The sequence below is a fragment of the Aegilops tauschii genome, chromosome 3 (genome assembly GCF_002575655.3).
Source record: "Aegilops tauschii subsp. strangulata cultivar AL8/78 chromosome 3, Aet v6.0, whole genome shotgun sequence".
Classification (NCBI taxonomy): domain Eukaryota; kingdom Viridiplantae; phylum Streptophyta; class Magnoliopsida; order Poales; family Poaceae; genus Aegilops; species Aegilops tauschii.
The window spans coordinates 602,717,501-602,733,125 of NC_053037.3; the positions used below are offsets into that span (position 1 = coordinate 602,717,501).

The 15,625-nt window shown below is 44.4% G+C and overlaps 1 protein-coding gene across 1 annotated transcript; it reads right to left on the reverse strand.

Moving 5' to 3' along the window:
- Nucleotides 1-1,647: 1,647 nt before the first annotated feature.
- LOC109734342 (probable carboxylesterase 5) lies at nucleotides 1,648-4,950 on the reverse strand. The gene has a single exon (XM_020293553.3). It carries the CDS (start codon nucleotides 4,886-4,888, stop codon nucleotides 3,542-3,544), a length of 1,347 nt encoding a protein of 448 aa, XP_020149142.1. The 5' UTR covers nucleotides 4,889-4,950; the 3' UTR covers nucleotides 1,648-3,541.
- Nucleotides 4,951-15,625: the final 10,675 nt, after the last annotated feature.

The following is a 15,625-nucleotide window of genomic DNA, read 5'->3' on the forward strand; positions in this document are numbered from 1 at the left end:
TCACCATGATGTTGCTCGAGACTTTAGAAACAAGGTCCACACAAACAACAATGCAGAGGCGTACAACTGTATGATGTTGGTCTAATCTTCCCTTAGCTTGCGATCTGTGCGGATGTGTCGTCATGTGTGGTGATGGGCACCCGTGGGGGTGTCCTCTCCCTTTTAGTCTTTCACGAACGTCTTTTCTTGAAACCCAGGTGTGTTTTCTCAGTTTCATTTCAGTATGAAGTAAGGGGATAGTTTTTTTTTGAGAAACTTCCAATCTATTCATCTTCTATCATGATAGTACAACGAACACTAGAAATAATTAAAATTACATCCAGATGCGTAGACCACCTAGCGACAACTACAAGCGCTGAAGCGAGCCGAAGACGCGCCGCTATCATCGCCCCTCCCTTGTCGGATCCGGGCAAAACTTGTTGTAGTAGACAGTTGGGAAGTCCTCGTACTAAGACTTCATGGGTCAACCAACGCAACAGAACAGCAACCGCCACCTATGAAGAGTAGCGTAGATCAAAAGAATCCAATCCGAAGACACTCGAACGTAGACGAATGACGACCAGATCCGAACAAATCCACCAAAGACATATCCGCCGGAGATACATATCCACACGCCCACTGATGATTCTAGACGCACCTACGGAACGGACGCTAGGCGGGGAGAACCTTATTCCATCTTCAGTGAGACACCGCCATCTCGCCTTCCTGAGCAGGACACAAACCCTAACAAAAGTCGAAAAAAGATGTAAAAACGAAGCCCTCCCATCGGCAAGGGCCGGGATCCATGCTCCCAAGGCCGTAAGGCCACCGGAGGTGAGGCGGACCGATGGCGATGTTGTCGTGAGGCAGAGAAACCCTAGCTTTGGGGAGGCGGCAGCTATAGGGACGTAACGGCCCAAGAAAAGAATTGGTATCGAAGTAAGGGCTACTAGCTCCAAACGTTTAAAGAAACAATACTTACTTGATTTTATGTTTCTCTTCTTTTGGGTTTTCAGCCAGAATGATTTGTTAATCATGTTAACCACACCCCCCCCCCCCCCCCCCGCGGCCAATCGAATACTACTAACGAGTATTATATTTCAAATGTTTCGGGAAGCCCATCTTCCGCCTGCTCTGGTCTTTTATTCCCTTTTCTTGAATTTTAGAGTCCAAAAAATGTAACAGGTATTTTGTCTGCGGGGTAAAATGTAACAGGTATTGTAACTTGGTGCAGATTCAAGACTAACATCGTGCAATCGCTTTTGCTATCTAGCTTCAAATTAGATGTATATTTGTCTACACACAAAAAAAAGTTCTTACTTAATTTCTCCTTGCATTTAGATAGTATATAATAAAAGTCGGGTATGTATGTTTAGCTTAAACTTAAATTTAAGACTTTGATTCTGATTATTACAGACCTTGTGTGATTTTTTTGTGATTATATTTTGTTTCTTAATATTGCGCTGCACTTTTTGATACACTAAAATCACATATATTTTCATATGTGCAACTTACCATATCTATAATGGCTTTCCAATTTCATAGTCGCCTAAGAAATAGTTAAATCCTAGTCATATCTGTAATTGTTGGATCTAGATAAACACATGGGCCTCTTTTCCGAGTGGTTCTAATGTAGTTTCACGAGTTCTTTTCGTGTGTTTTATTTATTTTCTACCAACAAGACAGAAAACAAACGACCATGTTTACCTAAAGTGATAGTGGTTAGAGGATCCTGATTAAGTAGTTTTGATTTTGATATTAGATGTGTTTATCTATGTGTGTGTCCTATGATCCTCCTCACTGGTGCGTGCATATATGCGCAATAGGATCTTGTATTTTTCATACCTACTATTGTTAATCAACGTTACTAGATCAACCATAAACTATGTTTGCATGGTGTATTTAGTCTTGATGAAGATGCTGATTATTCCCCCTAAAACTTGGTCAAACTTAGAAAACTTTGACTTATAATAAAACTTATAGTAATTTAGAACAAAAGGAGTAATATATTCTTATTGATTTATTGGATTTCGAGATTTTGTTCTCATTGGTCATTCATATGTTTTTCTATCCATCTGTTTGGTGGTATTGAAAATAGGTAGTAATTGGGGCTTCCAAGTCCTAGATTTTTTTTCATTGTACATAGTTTTAGTTATCAATATTTTTTTATTTTTCATACAAACTATTTCTCGATTGACCTATAGAAGTGTCAATCTCATGTTGATATTCATGCAAGTTTTGTCTTTTATTTATAGGGGCTTCTAGGCCAGGACACAACAGATCACTAAAACTTTTTTCCTAATGTATTTTGTAGTTGTTCATTTATGTTTTTAATTTTAATCTTGACTTAAGTAAAATTTATGTTTTTGTTATGAAACATGACTCCTCTCTCTTCCTTGGTGCAGGATTTTTAAAACAAAATTTCCAAAATTTAAATTATGCGCTGCCAAGTAATTTTATTTTTATTTTTAAGGGCCGCAATATCTTCACAGAGGAGTTGCATATTTGAAGACCATAGTTGCACAAACATTCTGATTCCAACTGAGTAACTTCTTTTTTGTTGTCTTCAATTCTATGTTTGTTTAGTAATGTTTTCATGATGTGTTGCTCATGATCGCAGCTGCATTTCGTTTTGTTAATGAAAAGTATCAAACCCATACGGACATTCGCGCGGGGCAGGGGGAGGTAGAACAAATTTTGGAGGGAGGATGTTCCTTTTTTTTTTGCTTAAAATATACAACACGACTTCGCATCGGCCGGCCGCGTGCAATAAATGGGTGAGATGGTAGTTGCATTTTTTTTCCAAAAATATTATCCCTAGTTGCACATCCGCCGACTCCATGCAAATAAGGATGGTGTGATAGTTGTGTTCTTAAATACAAGCGGCATTTGCAAATCCCCTTAGTGAATGCCACAAAGGTTGGTGGACGACTTTCCGACTGTCTACTATAACAAGTTTTGCCCGGCTATAGTGAGGGAGGGGCGATTACGGCGGCGCTCCTTCGGCTCGCTACAATGCTTGTAGTCGTCGCTAGGTGCTCCATTGATCTGGTTATAAGTTTTATTATCTCTAGTGTTCTCTGTACTGCCGTGATTGATAAATAGATTGAAAATTTCTCTCACAAAAAAAAGGTTGGGGATAGTTGCATTTTGTTTTTTCTGAAAAAATGCATGCCAGTTGCACGTCCGTGGTACGTGTCCTAGTCCACAGGTTGAGGACTAGTGTACACAATTTATATAAACTTAATGTATGACAGTACACTAATTGTACATTACTCATACATCCCTGATCCATCTTACACATACATAATTTATAGGAAAGAAGAACATACACCCCACAAAAAAAAAATACAACATCCATTTCTTTGACCCAAAGCAGGTGGTGTGGTGGATACTGGATAAGGGTCTCGGTATAACTTTGTACATACCTTCCCTTCAATATTATTGGAGCATGCATTTTTACTGGAGCATGCACAACATACATTTCCTTGCACTCGTACTGGAGCATGCACAACCGTAATCCTGGATGCATGTAGAGTTGTAGACCATCATGTTTCATGCACTAGATGAAGTTGTGAGAAACACAAGTCCCCGGTGTTGCTGTTGCTGATAAGGAGAACCTCGTGTTGGTCTTGTTATTAAGCCTGATAGCATAGCCCAAAGATAACCCATATCTAGTTTTGGATGCTCTTCTCCCCTGTCCGCCGTGTAAGCAACTAGTACGTGTCATGCCTTTTGGGACACTCGAAGCTTTCATGGCCACCCCATAACCAAACACGTCCATATACGGCCGAGTAGGCACGCCCAGAATAGGCAAGCAGCATGGGTCCATCTTCTTACCACCGTATGCATGCAGCTCGTGCAGCTCCGGCAGCAGAGCGGCCGGCAGTGGCAATGAGGTGCGCTGGTTGATGAACTGCACTATGCTCTCCATGAGAACCTTGCTGGTCGCCCGCAGTGGGTTGTACAGGTGGAAGCCATGGTCTTCGCCCTCCGACTCCACCAATGTCACCGCCTTCTCATCACCATCGGCCCACGCGCAGCACTCGCGCATGCGAGCCGCCAGCCGGCGCCCGCGGTTGCGCAAGGTGTCCTTCTCGGCGACGGCGACCAGCACACGCTGGCATGTCAGCGAGGCGATCTCCTCGTCAAGAGGGTTGACCCGGGGATCATTCTTGTTGAGACGGCCCGCCGTAACGAACGGCCAGAGCCTGTCGATGAGCTCCGGCGTAAACATGGCGACACCGTCCCAGACTAGCTCGGAGCTGGACAGCCGCTCGACGCCCCAAAAGTATGGGTGCACGATGACAAGCCCATCGACACCGATGTGATCGCCGCCGCTAGCTGCACGCACCGCCGTGTTGTAGATGATGTTGCCGCCAGCGCTGTCGCCGGCGAGGAACATGTGTCCGAGGTCGGCATGGTCGGAAAGCCAGGGATCAGAAAGGGACGCCACCCACTGAAGCGCCGCCCATGCATCGTCGTAGGCCGCAGGCACCGGATGCTCCGGCGCGAGACGGTAGTCCACGGACACGACGAGCGCCCCGGCGCGTGCCGCCAGGGACCTGACGTAGTTGTGGTACGTGCGGCAGAACGCGCTCTCCGTGCAGAAGGATCCCCCGTGGACGTACATGATGACGGGGAGCCTCTCGCCGGTTGCGGCGGCGGCGGCCGGAAGAAACAGGCGTGCGGACACGCCGGTGCTCTCGTCGACGACAACGTCCTTGGTCGCCACGCCACGGTTGGCAGCCGCGTCCTCCGACGCTTCCACGTATGAGCTGCTTAGGAAGCGCTCGACACGGCCGCCCTTGTATTCGCGGATGAATGGATGCAGGTCGACGGTGATGTCCTCCTCGCCGCCGGCATCCTTCTTGTTGCTTGGTACCGGAGAACTCTTGTTTGCATGCATCGTGTTTGATTGAGCTAGCTAGCAGTTGTGTGAGGAAGTGTAAATCTAGTGCTAACCGAGTATGAAGCTTTTGTGTTCTCTTCGTTGTGGTGGCTGGGACTTAAGCTGCTCATTGGTTTTTATAGCTGGAATTTGATCCCACTCCAATATGGTCATGTATGTATGAACAACTACTCAGGAACGACTGAATTTGAATAAACTCAAGTCGATCATTTTTTTAATGTAGGAATAGAAAAAACATCAACACCTATATATAATACTAACTGGATTGCTAAATCTTAGACTTAGTTGATGCTATATTTGTCAAATCCTATGTGAAGATCCGTGTAGAAAAATAAAAATATATATTTCTTCTCTTTTATATGTTCTATCACTTGATGGAGACTCTGTTTAAGTCTCAGTCGATTGAGATATAGCCACACCCATTAGAAATATGCACTCATATTATATTTATTTGGTAGATTTTTTAATAAACTTACTCAAAAATTTATATTAATAGATTCATGGCATTGCCTACTCACTTAAAAATACTAACTAACTGATTTTATTGTACTGACTCATGTATAAACTTAGAAATATTTATTTGGGAGATGAGACGACGACGGCATTGCCTCTTGCGACACGACGCTGTCCGGGAGTCGCGGATGCCCTCGTACAGAAGCACATGGGAACGCCTCGACCTCTAGTAACATGCACTTCATCAACTCGCCGCAGTAACCACAAGATCGGCGCCGGCGTAGCCGATTTGCCGCTCGCGAGAGCTAAAACCTGCTCCACGCAGGCTGATCCATTCATGAAGGGCGTGGACAGTATGCTCGATCGATTTGCCACTCGGGACAGCCTACCCCGGCACAAGCGGCACCAGCTCTCGCTCGGACCCATGTCCTGCAGCAGGTGGTGGCCGCGCAAATATCTCGTCCGCGCCAACAGAGTCCTGGCCATCGATGCCTGAGAGATGCGGTACGAGCCATGTGGCTCGACTAAGTCATGTCCGGTCCAGTCGGTGTGTGGTGTGTGATCGCGAACCAAGTCCGGTGCAATCGGTTCGTGAGATAGAGTAAAAAAAACAGAGCAAAATATAAGGTAAAGTCAACAGCAAAATTGGGGAAACACTCAAAGGGGTAAAGTGTGGCACGAGTTTACTTAAATGGGGTATAAATTGAGGACTTTTGCTAAATGGGGTAATATTTGTCACAAACATGAAATTTGAGGGTAAAATGGAATTAATTCTAGTTATTATTCACTACCATGAAATTACTATTTATTTAGTAATTACTTCAGTTAGATTTTAGTCCAAAATATGATGGAGACTAGTAAATAAGGACGGAGATAGTACTTTCATTATATTTTGTCAACAATAATCTAAAAAACAAAGGGTTCAACCACTAGCAAAAAAGAGGAAGTCTAGAATGCACACGTAGCGAACCAACCTATGGTTGGATGGGTAGGTTAACAATGGTATCCTCAGCCCATCAGGGTTCAAGTTCTGGTGCTCGCATTTATCCTAAATTTATTTTCGGATTTTCGACAACGCAAGTTCAGTGGGAGGAGACGTTCCCGTCGACTACGAGGCGTCTACGATGACTTCGTAAAATATCAAGATGATATGCCGACTCAGTCTCTTGGAGGTGCTTATAGGGGGTAGGGTGTACGTGTGTGCGTTCATAGGGATGAGTATATGCGCGTATATATGGGTGCTTACATCTGTACTTTGTTCAAAAAAAAAGAATGCACACGTACAATGTCCCTCGTTATGTGTGCTGAAAAATATCGTTGGTGCAGTGTTTCGTATTGATGACAAACTAGGTTTAGTTAATGAAGAATAATTAATAAATGGTATGATTGATTCCTTGAAAATCAAGGGCAGCTATTGACGAACAAAATAAAATTGTAAGTACTCAAGTTGACGTCTATGATAAAATTAATGTAAAAAAAAAATTATGCAGTTGCATGTACGTGTGTTGAGCGCTACATGTTAACCAAGATAAATGTTTAATGTCAACTTGAGTAGTCGACGTCACGTATATAAAGTTGGTAGGAAATGGGTTCAGAGTGACAGGCTTGTGTGAATCACTGCAGTGTGACGGCCTATTTGTGAACTGCAAATATAGTGTCCCAAACACTAGCTGTGGTGACGTGCTAGTGTGAACAACACAGCACAGTTATCATATGTGGCTGAATCGGCTAAGTTGTTGTCAGTCCAAAATTGGTGCTTGTTGGTTTTGAGATAGCTAGTAATGTCTCATGAATAAGTACTTGTATATATTTGTGTGGGACGATTATTCTGGGTAGTGAATATGTATCCGCACGGTCCTCTCAGTCAAGGGATACATTTCCAGAAACTTGTCCTCGTGTCGTACTAGTATGAAATACGCAACACGGTTATTGGATTGACTGACTGACTGACTGATGTTGTTCTTGTCAAAATAAAATTAATGAGAAGTTGTACCTCATCTCTGATTCTTGCTCCAGACTTTCGTACCTTTTTTTGTCTATACATGAATAACACTCGACTCCCGGTCAAGGAATAATATTCCCAAAGGTTAGAGTTGTGGTGATGTACTCCAATACTAGTGTGAATAAACTGAATAACAGCCCGGTCATCACATGTGACTGATTGGCTAAGTCATCGTCGTACTATAGAATGAGCGGTTGTAGCACACCTTGGTGAAGATTCTTGCTTCAGATTCCCAAAGGTTAGAGTTGTGGTGATGTACTTTCAATAAATATATGGTACTTCCCAGAACAGAAATTGGCATATTAATATTGGAGGGATGATCTAGTTGCCTATGAGAGTATATTCTAGTACTATTAACAAACAAAATTGAAACTGTCAAGTGGATGTATTGTGGACGTATGGTTCAGTTGAGATTGTCAACTAATTGTCAAGTGCCTTTTTACGGTGCCAAAAGTCTTTTCTCTAGATAAGCTAGACAATAGCAATACATTTATCAAATAAACTTAGAACATATGAGAATAAATAGTACACTCCACATTCTTGTTATGAGAATAAATAGTACTATTCTAGCCTTGGTGATATCTTTTATTGCCAAAAATAAGAACTTCAAATCTAATGAGGAGGACTTGCATGTACTTGATGATGTGGAGGTAGTAATAAATTTGACAATTTAACAAAACTAATATTATAATATATGAGAATGATGAGCTCCAAATGCTCGCTGTATATATAGAGGGTGGCTGCACATTATAGTAGCTTGTGGCCTTTTAGGTTTAGAGAAATGAATCGTTGCTAAAAACATTAATAGTAAAAATTGATGATGTGCAAGGCTTGCATGTTCTTGATGATGTGGAGGATTTGCATGTGTCAAAATGGAATGTGGAGGCATCTGCTAGAGGGTTTTTTTTGACCTTGAAGACTGCAGGGCTTACACTAGTGCAGAACCGGGCTTTAGCGCCAGTTCGTAAGGGCCTTTAGTGCCGGTTCTGCAACCGGCACTAAAGATTGGAGACTAAAGCCCCCCCCTTTACTACCGGTTCGGCACGAACCGGCGCTAAAGTGCCACCACGTGGCACGAGCCAGGCCCGGGTGCTGGTAGACCATTAGTATCGGTTGGTAGCACCAACCGGTACTAAATGTTTGGGGGGGGGGGTGGTTTTAATTTTTATTTTTCCATTAATTTTGTGTTTTCTATTTAATTCTTTTTTGTTTGCTGGTATTTTATGATACTACATATTGTACACGTTATGCATATATATAAATAGATTTTCTCGTAGAACCGATCATATATATATATATATATATATATATATATAATCGAATGTCTCACAACCATCATTAATTATTCACACATACACATGTATATATATATATACCATTTCTCCTACATGTTGCCTTGGTGCCTTCGGAGCACGATGACAAGTGGTTCATGGGGGCGGTAGCGGGTAATAGTATTCTCCTTTGGGATCTATGACCTGGTCGAGCAAAAATCCCGATATTTCCTCTTGAAGTGCTCGTATGCGCTCTGTTGATAGGAGCTGGTCCCGCACCTCTTTGAACTGTTAAGAAGGAGATCAATATGCATGTGTATTAGTTGTGTGACTAGATATCGACAATCATGTAAGATTTGTAAATAGTGTTCTGGCAAACGTACCCAGTCCTGTCTATCAGATCTGCTCCTTTCGGACGCCATCATGCGAATGTTCTCGCAAACGTAGTATGCACGCACTTCAGTCCCCGGCGCCTGCTTCAGGGCCTTTACGAGAATAGAATTTAATCAGATAATTATTAATCAAGCATGTTAATTAATTAATGGTATTGAATCAAGAATTACAGAGATGGTAGGTAGCTAGCTAGTACTACTTAATTACTTACCTTGGGTCGATACCAACATAGCTTTTGTCGCCATTTTCCTGGAGTCACCTTGATGTACTTTGCCCAAGCCCTGCCCGCCGGCAAAGAAAATTAATAAAGGGGTTATTAAAAATAGTTCATATCAGGAAATGACGAACAAAATAGGCCGAGATATAGTTAATAATGATTGAAATAACCTGTCGACTATCCCCTTCACGATGCTGTAGTCACTATCTTTTTTAAGTAGTGAGTCCAGTACTTTAACTTTTCCTTCGTCAACTTTAATGTCTAACAAGATCCAGTGGAAGCTGCATGCGCATACGTTTGCATATATAAATTAAGCGGGCATGTGCATAACACCAATCAACTATAACCCTAAACCCTATACACTTATTAACATCTAGCTAGTAAGCAAAAACAGAATTTGTAGTACAAGACAATGTGACTCACTCGAAGTTGTAAGGAAGTAGTATATCTTCATTGCTATTGAGGCGCTTCAAGAACTCTAGCATGCATTTCTCTACATCTTGTCTACACCATTCCAATTTCCATGTGTATTCATTAATGGTATTTGGGTCAATGAACCCAATGCCATAGCGTCCAGCTTTTTTCATTTCATACATCTTCATCCTGCATAATACCACAGAAATGAATATATAGTGAGGATATATAATTACAGGTAATTAATGATCAATCAATGAGCACTAGAGCTAGCTTGAGACTTAAATTACAGAAAGAAATCACTTACAGACAATAGCAACAGACAATAGATTTGTCGAGTGCATCTTGATTGAATAACTGAAATAGTTCTGAATACTCAACGGACACAGCTTTCTCATGGAAATAATGCTCCTCCTTGACATTCACCATGAGGGACCCTCGATTGGAAATCTTGGTAATGTTCATGTACCACTGATGCAATTCATACATTCTCGTTGGGAGGTTCTTGACCTCGTCTGGCTCGACCAAAGGTTGGCCCCGGACATATTTCCGTTTTATTTCCTCCTCTCTAAGCGGAGACATGGGCTCGATCTCGAGGAGTTGTCCAACAGTGATCTTGAGCATTTCAGCCTGCATTATATGCTCCTCGGTTATTACCACATCGCCCGGCTCGGGAACGTAAACAGTTTGCCCACAATAATATTGGGCGCGCGTACTCTCATGTGTTGTTGGCACAACAAGCGGGGGGGGGGGGGGGGGTCGATTGCGCCGCCTGTTCTCCCAGCTGGGGAACGGTTTTCCCGCATTTTTTGACAGCTGCTTGTTGGCTCGAGCTCGAGCTCGCTTTTTTCTGTAGTCGTGCTCGATGTGCCTTCCTGATTTGACGCTCATAGTTTCAGTCAACAGGCTTGGGAGCTAGTGGTCTAGCCATACGAATGAAGTGGTCAATCTTTTCCTCAGGCACTTTCTCCCTCGGCGGCGTTGCCGGTTTCGGTCAAAAATGAGCGTCCACTTCGGCCCGCACTATTGCATCGTTTTGCTCCTCGGTCATGTCGTAAGGCCTCTGACGAAGAGGAGCGAGGCTGCTTGGACCATATTTATATCGCTTGTCTCCGCCTGTACTTTCTGTACTACCTCGACTCGTACCGCTACGCACCATAGCTGCGGCGTGTCTCTTCTGCGATTGCTTAGGCGGCGGAGACGGCTGACGTGGCTTAGTTGGAGCAGGAGGAGTGGCCTGACACTGTGCCGGACTTGAAGCAGGAGGTGTGGCCTGACACGGTGTCGGACTTGAAGCAGGAGGTGTGCCCTGACGCTGTGCCGGACTTGAAGCAGGAGGTGTGGCCTGACACGGTGTCAGACTTGAAACAGGAGGAGTGGCCTGACGCTGTGCCGGACTTGAAGCAGGAGTCTGCTCATGCGTTCGTGGACTTGGAGGAGCGGGAGTCTGCTGACATGGTGGCGGACTTCGAGGAGGAGTCGGCAGACTCGGTGTCAGTGGACTTCGAAAGATGATGCAATCCTTTCTCCATAGGATGATACGATGTATGGCCTCTCCCAGTGTGTGCTCGTCGTCACCTCCAGGAATGTCAAGATCTAGCCCCGAATATGGTTCCACCACCTCATCAACCAAGACACGAGCATAGCCCTCTGGAATCGGGGCGCAATGGAAGGTTGCTTCGGGGGTAATTGTAAAAGAAACGGCGTCCGCCACCTTCATGGATATGTTCTTCATTTTGAAGTGTAGCTCACAGTTAGTGTTCTCTATGATGTCATCCACAGGGTATGTATCCAGCAGTGCGTCGCCCGGGGTGGAACCAACGCTGCTTCTCGGCATGGATGGGATGGTGCTATCCAATGATGGATGGTCATCCGCTTGCTGCTGCCGCTGCGGAGACCCCCTTTCCTGGCTAAGTGAGTCGATCTGCTGCTGCTGCTGCTGGAATTTGAGTGCCAAGTCGGCGTGCCTTGCTTCTAGGCCTTGAAGGCGTTCCGCGTCCTGCTTCCTCTGCTCCTCCTCCAGCTTCCTCTTCTTCTCCTCCTCCATCTTCTTTCTTGCACGGGTCCTGTAGTCGTCGTTCCATTCCAAAAAGCCCTCATACCAGGGAATAACGTCCTTGCCTCGTGTTCTTCCCGGGTGTTCAGGATTTCCCAGGGCGCGCGTAAGCTCGTCGTTCTCTCTGTTGGGCGTGAACACCCCCTTTCGAGCATCTTCTATTGCATCAAGTAACTTTTGTTCTGCTCTTTTTAGACTTGCCTTCTTCGAAACTAGGCATGTCTTCGGGTCCAACGCCCCCCCATGCGCATAGAACCAAGTTCTGCACCTGGGGGGCCAGCTCCTAGTAACCGGAGTGACCCCTGCATCCTCCATCTCTTGCTCAGAATTATCCCACGTAGGCATTGCCACCGCGTAGCCACCTGGACCCAGCCTATGAACTGCGTCTTCTTTGCGGTATTGGCCTTGTTTTTTCTCGGTCGTTCCTTAGATAATTCTGATTCCTTGAATTTCACGAAAGCGGGCCAGTGTTCTCTTTGCTTCTCCAGTGTTCCCTTGAATTCTGGAGTCTTCCTTTCTGCAGCGAGGTAGTTGGCCCATACAGATTTCTTGTGGGTGTTGAATGCAATTGCCATCTTCTTAAGAGCAGCGTCCTTGACTTTCTGCACATCTGCATCAGTGAAATAATCTGGTAGGGTGAAATGTTCCATCAGAGATTCCCAAAGCTTTTGTTTTGCTCTGTCGTCGACCCAAGTAACATCTGGGCGTTTAGTTTTTGGCTCTTTCCATTCTTGAATGGAGATCGGGAGTTGGTCCTTCACAAGAACTCCGCACTGACGAACGAACTTGTTCGCAATGTTCTTCGGCGTGAGGGGTTCGCCACTAGCTTTGATGGAATCGATGTTGTACTTTACACCCTCCTTCAACTTTTTGCCCGGGCCGCGCTTTGTCCTGCTGTCTGTAGAAGCAGATTTGCTCCATCCGGAGGGCTGAAAGAAGAAAGATCGATTCATTAATATATCTTCAAATAAAAAAACATGTGATGATCACTAGATGCCTGCTTATATAAATATACCTCGCCGGTAGTCTTTGTTATTTCAAGATCAACATTGTATTCGTCATCATAATCATTGTCTGCGTCATCATAATCATAATCATAGTTCATGACTTCATCAGCTCGGTCGTCGAGATCGAATATCTTATCATCACCCTCCTCGGTATTGTTCAGATATTGGGAGCCGTCATTTGCTTCATTCAGATCATCTGGCCTGCTAGGGTTGCGTATGATCTCGAACAGGGCCTCTTCTCCCTCTCTGCCGGTATTGTCCGCCATAGCTTTTATTTAACTAATACCGAAGAAATATAAAACAATTTAGTATTCAAATTACAATGCATGGATGCAATCAATAAGGAAAAACGGAATCATATAGTACATAATATGCATCGTCTCAAATAATATATAATCTCGAATACATCGTCTCGAATAATATATAATCTCGAATACATCGTCTCGAATAATATATAATCTCGAATACATCGTCTCGAATAATATATAATCTCGAATACGTCGTCTCGAATAATATATAATCTCGAATACATCACTGGCTAGGTAGCTAATAAAGATCCAATACTATAGAAGAATCTAGGCCACTCGCGGTTCCTGGGGCGCGGGCGGTGGACACCCAAAGACAAGGAACCATCACAGGATCATATCTCCGGTCATCTGCCCAAAGAACCTGCCAGGTATTGGAGAACCTGACGTCCATAGCAGCCATGTAGCGATGGACGTGCTCGTCCTCCTCCCTGACACGACGATGCACCACCTCCGGCGGGGCCGGCTCCCTCTGCACCGAATGTGGCCCACGCGAACGCCACCAAAGGAGATCAGGGTCGACGACGGGACCCGAGGCCGGGTTCCTCACCAAGCGTCGCGCCCCTCCAGGTAGCACCTCCCAGTGCCAGCCCGGCGGAGCCCAATCCCGGACATGGGTCCTCTGAAGCAGGACGTCGTCGCGAACGGGTCGACGGCGAGGATGCGGGCCGGGCATCGTCGACAACAAATACTATATGCCGCAAAAGTAAAGTAACATTTTTTAAATGATTGGATTGTGATTTCTTATATGCAAATTCTAAATTTTATAACTAAAAATATAATAAACTAAAAAAAATCGACCATATCTAAAACTAACATTTCTAACATTTCTATAACTAAAATTGTATAACTAATTTTTCTTTAACATTTCTATATAACAAACATTTCTATAACATTACTACAGAAAAAACTAACATTTCTATATATAACTAACATTTCTATAACATTAATACAGAAAAAACTGAAAAAACTAATAACTAATAACTAATAACAGAAAAACTAAAAACTAAAAACAGAAAACTAAAAACTAAAAACAGAACAAAAATTGTGTGTGTGTGTATGGTGTGTGTGTGTGTGTGTATGTGTTGTGTGTGCAGGCGACGGCGACGGCGAGCCAAGGCGACGGTGCCGGCGGCGCGCGCGGCGGCTTCGATTGGAGGGAGAGGAGAGGGGGGACAGAGGCTCACAGCGCGGGCAAGGTCGAGGCGACGGCGACGGCGACGGCGACGCGGGATGGTGCGGGGACGGGGACGCGGGCCGGTACGGGGATCGGGACGGGCCGGCGACGCGGACGGCGCGATGAGGACGGGGGCGGCGCGGAGTCGACGGGGACGGCGCGATGGCGGCCGCGACGGCGCGGGACGGGGCGGCGGCGATGAAGCAGAGAGAAGTGGGAGGAAACTGACGAAATTTTTGTAAGTGTTGTTTATATAGGAGGGGCCTTTAGTACCGGTTGGAGCCACCAACCGGTACTAAAGGTCGATTTTGGCCAGGCCAAGCGGCGGGAAGCGCACCCCTTTAGTACCGGGTGGTGGCTGCAACCGGTACTAAATGCCCCCCCCCTTTAGTACCGGTTGGAGCCACCACCCGGTACTAAAGGGGGTGCGCTGGTGCAGGTGCGATGCGGCAAGTTTAGTCCCACCTCGCTAGCCGAGGGGTGCCCGCACTGGTTTATAAGCCCCAGTGCGGTAGCTCTCTCGAGCTCCTCTCCAAAGCAGGCCTACTGGGCCTAAATGTTCTGTGCTGCCCTATGGGCCTACTAGGCCTTTGCGGGCCTACATCCTGGCCCAACAACAGGTTGGGTTTCTAGTCGTATGCAGGCCGCTGTGGCGCAGTAGGCGGGCTTTTTTATTTTCTTATTTTTTTTGCTTTATTTATTTTTGTTTTATTTATTTTTGAGTTGTTTTTTGCTGTATTTAGAGTTTCTTTGTGAATATTTTTGCTTTAGGTACAAAAAAGTACAAACTTTCTATTAGTGCCAGTAGTTTACAAATTTGAATAGTTTACATTTTGAATTATTTGAAATTTGTGTGAATCACTAGTTTGTGAATAACTTAACTTTGAAAATAGATTTTTCAGTGATTCTTTTATCTTATGTTTAATATTAGTGTGTTTTATCATTATATTCAATTTGGTAATGCTTAGGTTATTTAAAAAATGAAATGCCTTTGTAACGGACGAGTTTTTGTCCGAAACCCTGATACTTCGAAAGAGATTGTCCATTTTGTACACGAAGTGCATCCAGTTTTTGCGGTAACCCTCTCTACTTTTTTGCACATGCTATGTGGGTGAAATTATGATACCATGCGAACTTTCAACCTTTTCTGAGTTTATTTGAAATGCTTTTCAATTTCAGGGTCATTTAGCTGAAAAAATCAGTAAATGCATGAAAGAATTTGTTTGCACATAAAATTTCTTCGCGTTTCAAATGCCAAAACACATAACTACCCTAACTATTACAGAGATTCCCTCCTGGGTGTGAAACACAGAAGAAAGTGATGATAGTGAAGCCGATCACTTCCCAGATCTTTGGGTGTGAAACTTTTTCTTCGCGTGTGTCCCTTTGCGCCATAGCCATGGAAAATCTTCATCATTTAACTGGATGCTCGGGTCAAT

What these genes read in the sequence shown, in the direction of transcription:
- LOC109734342 (XM_020293553.3), bottom strand. Translation starts at nt 4,888, where the DNA reads ATGCATGCAAACAAGAGTTCTCCGGTACCAAGCAACAAGAAGGATGCC.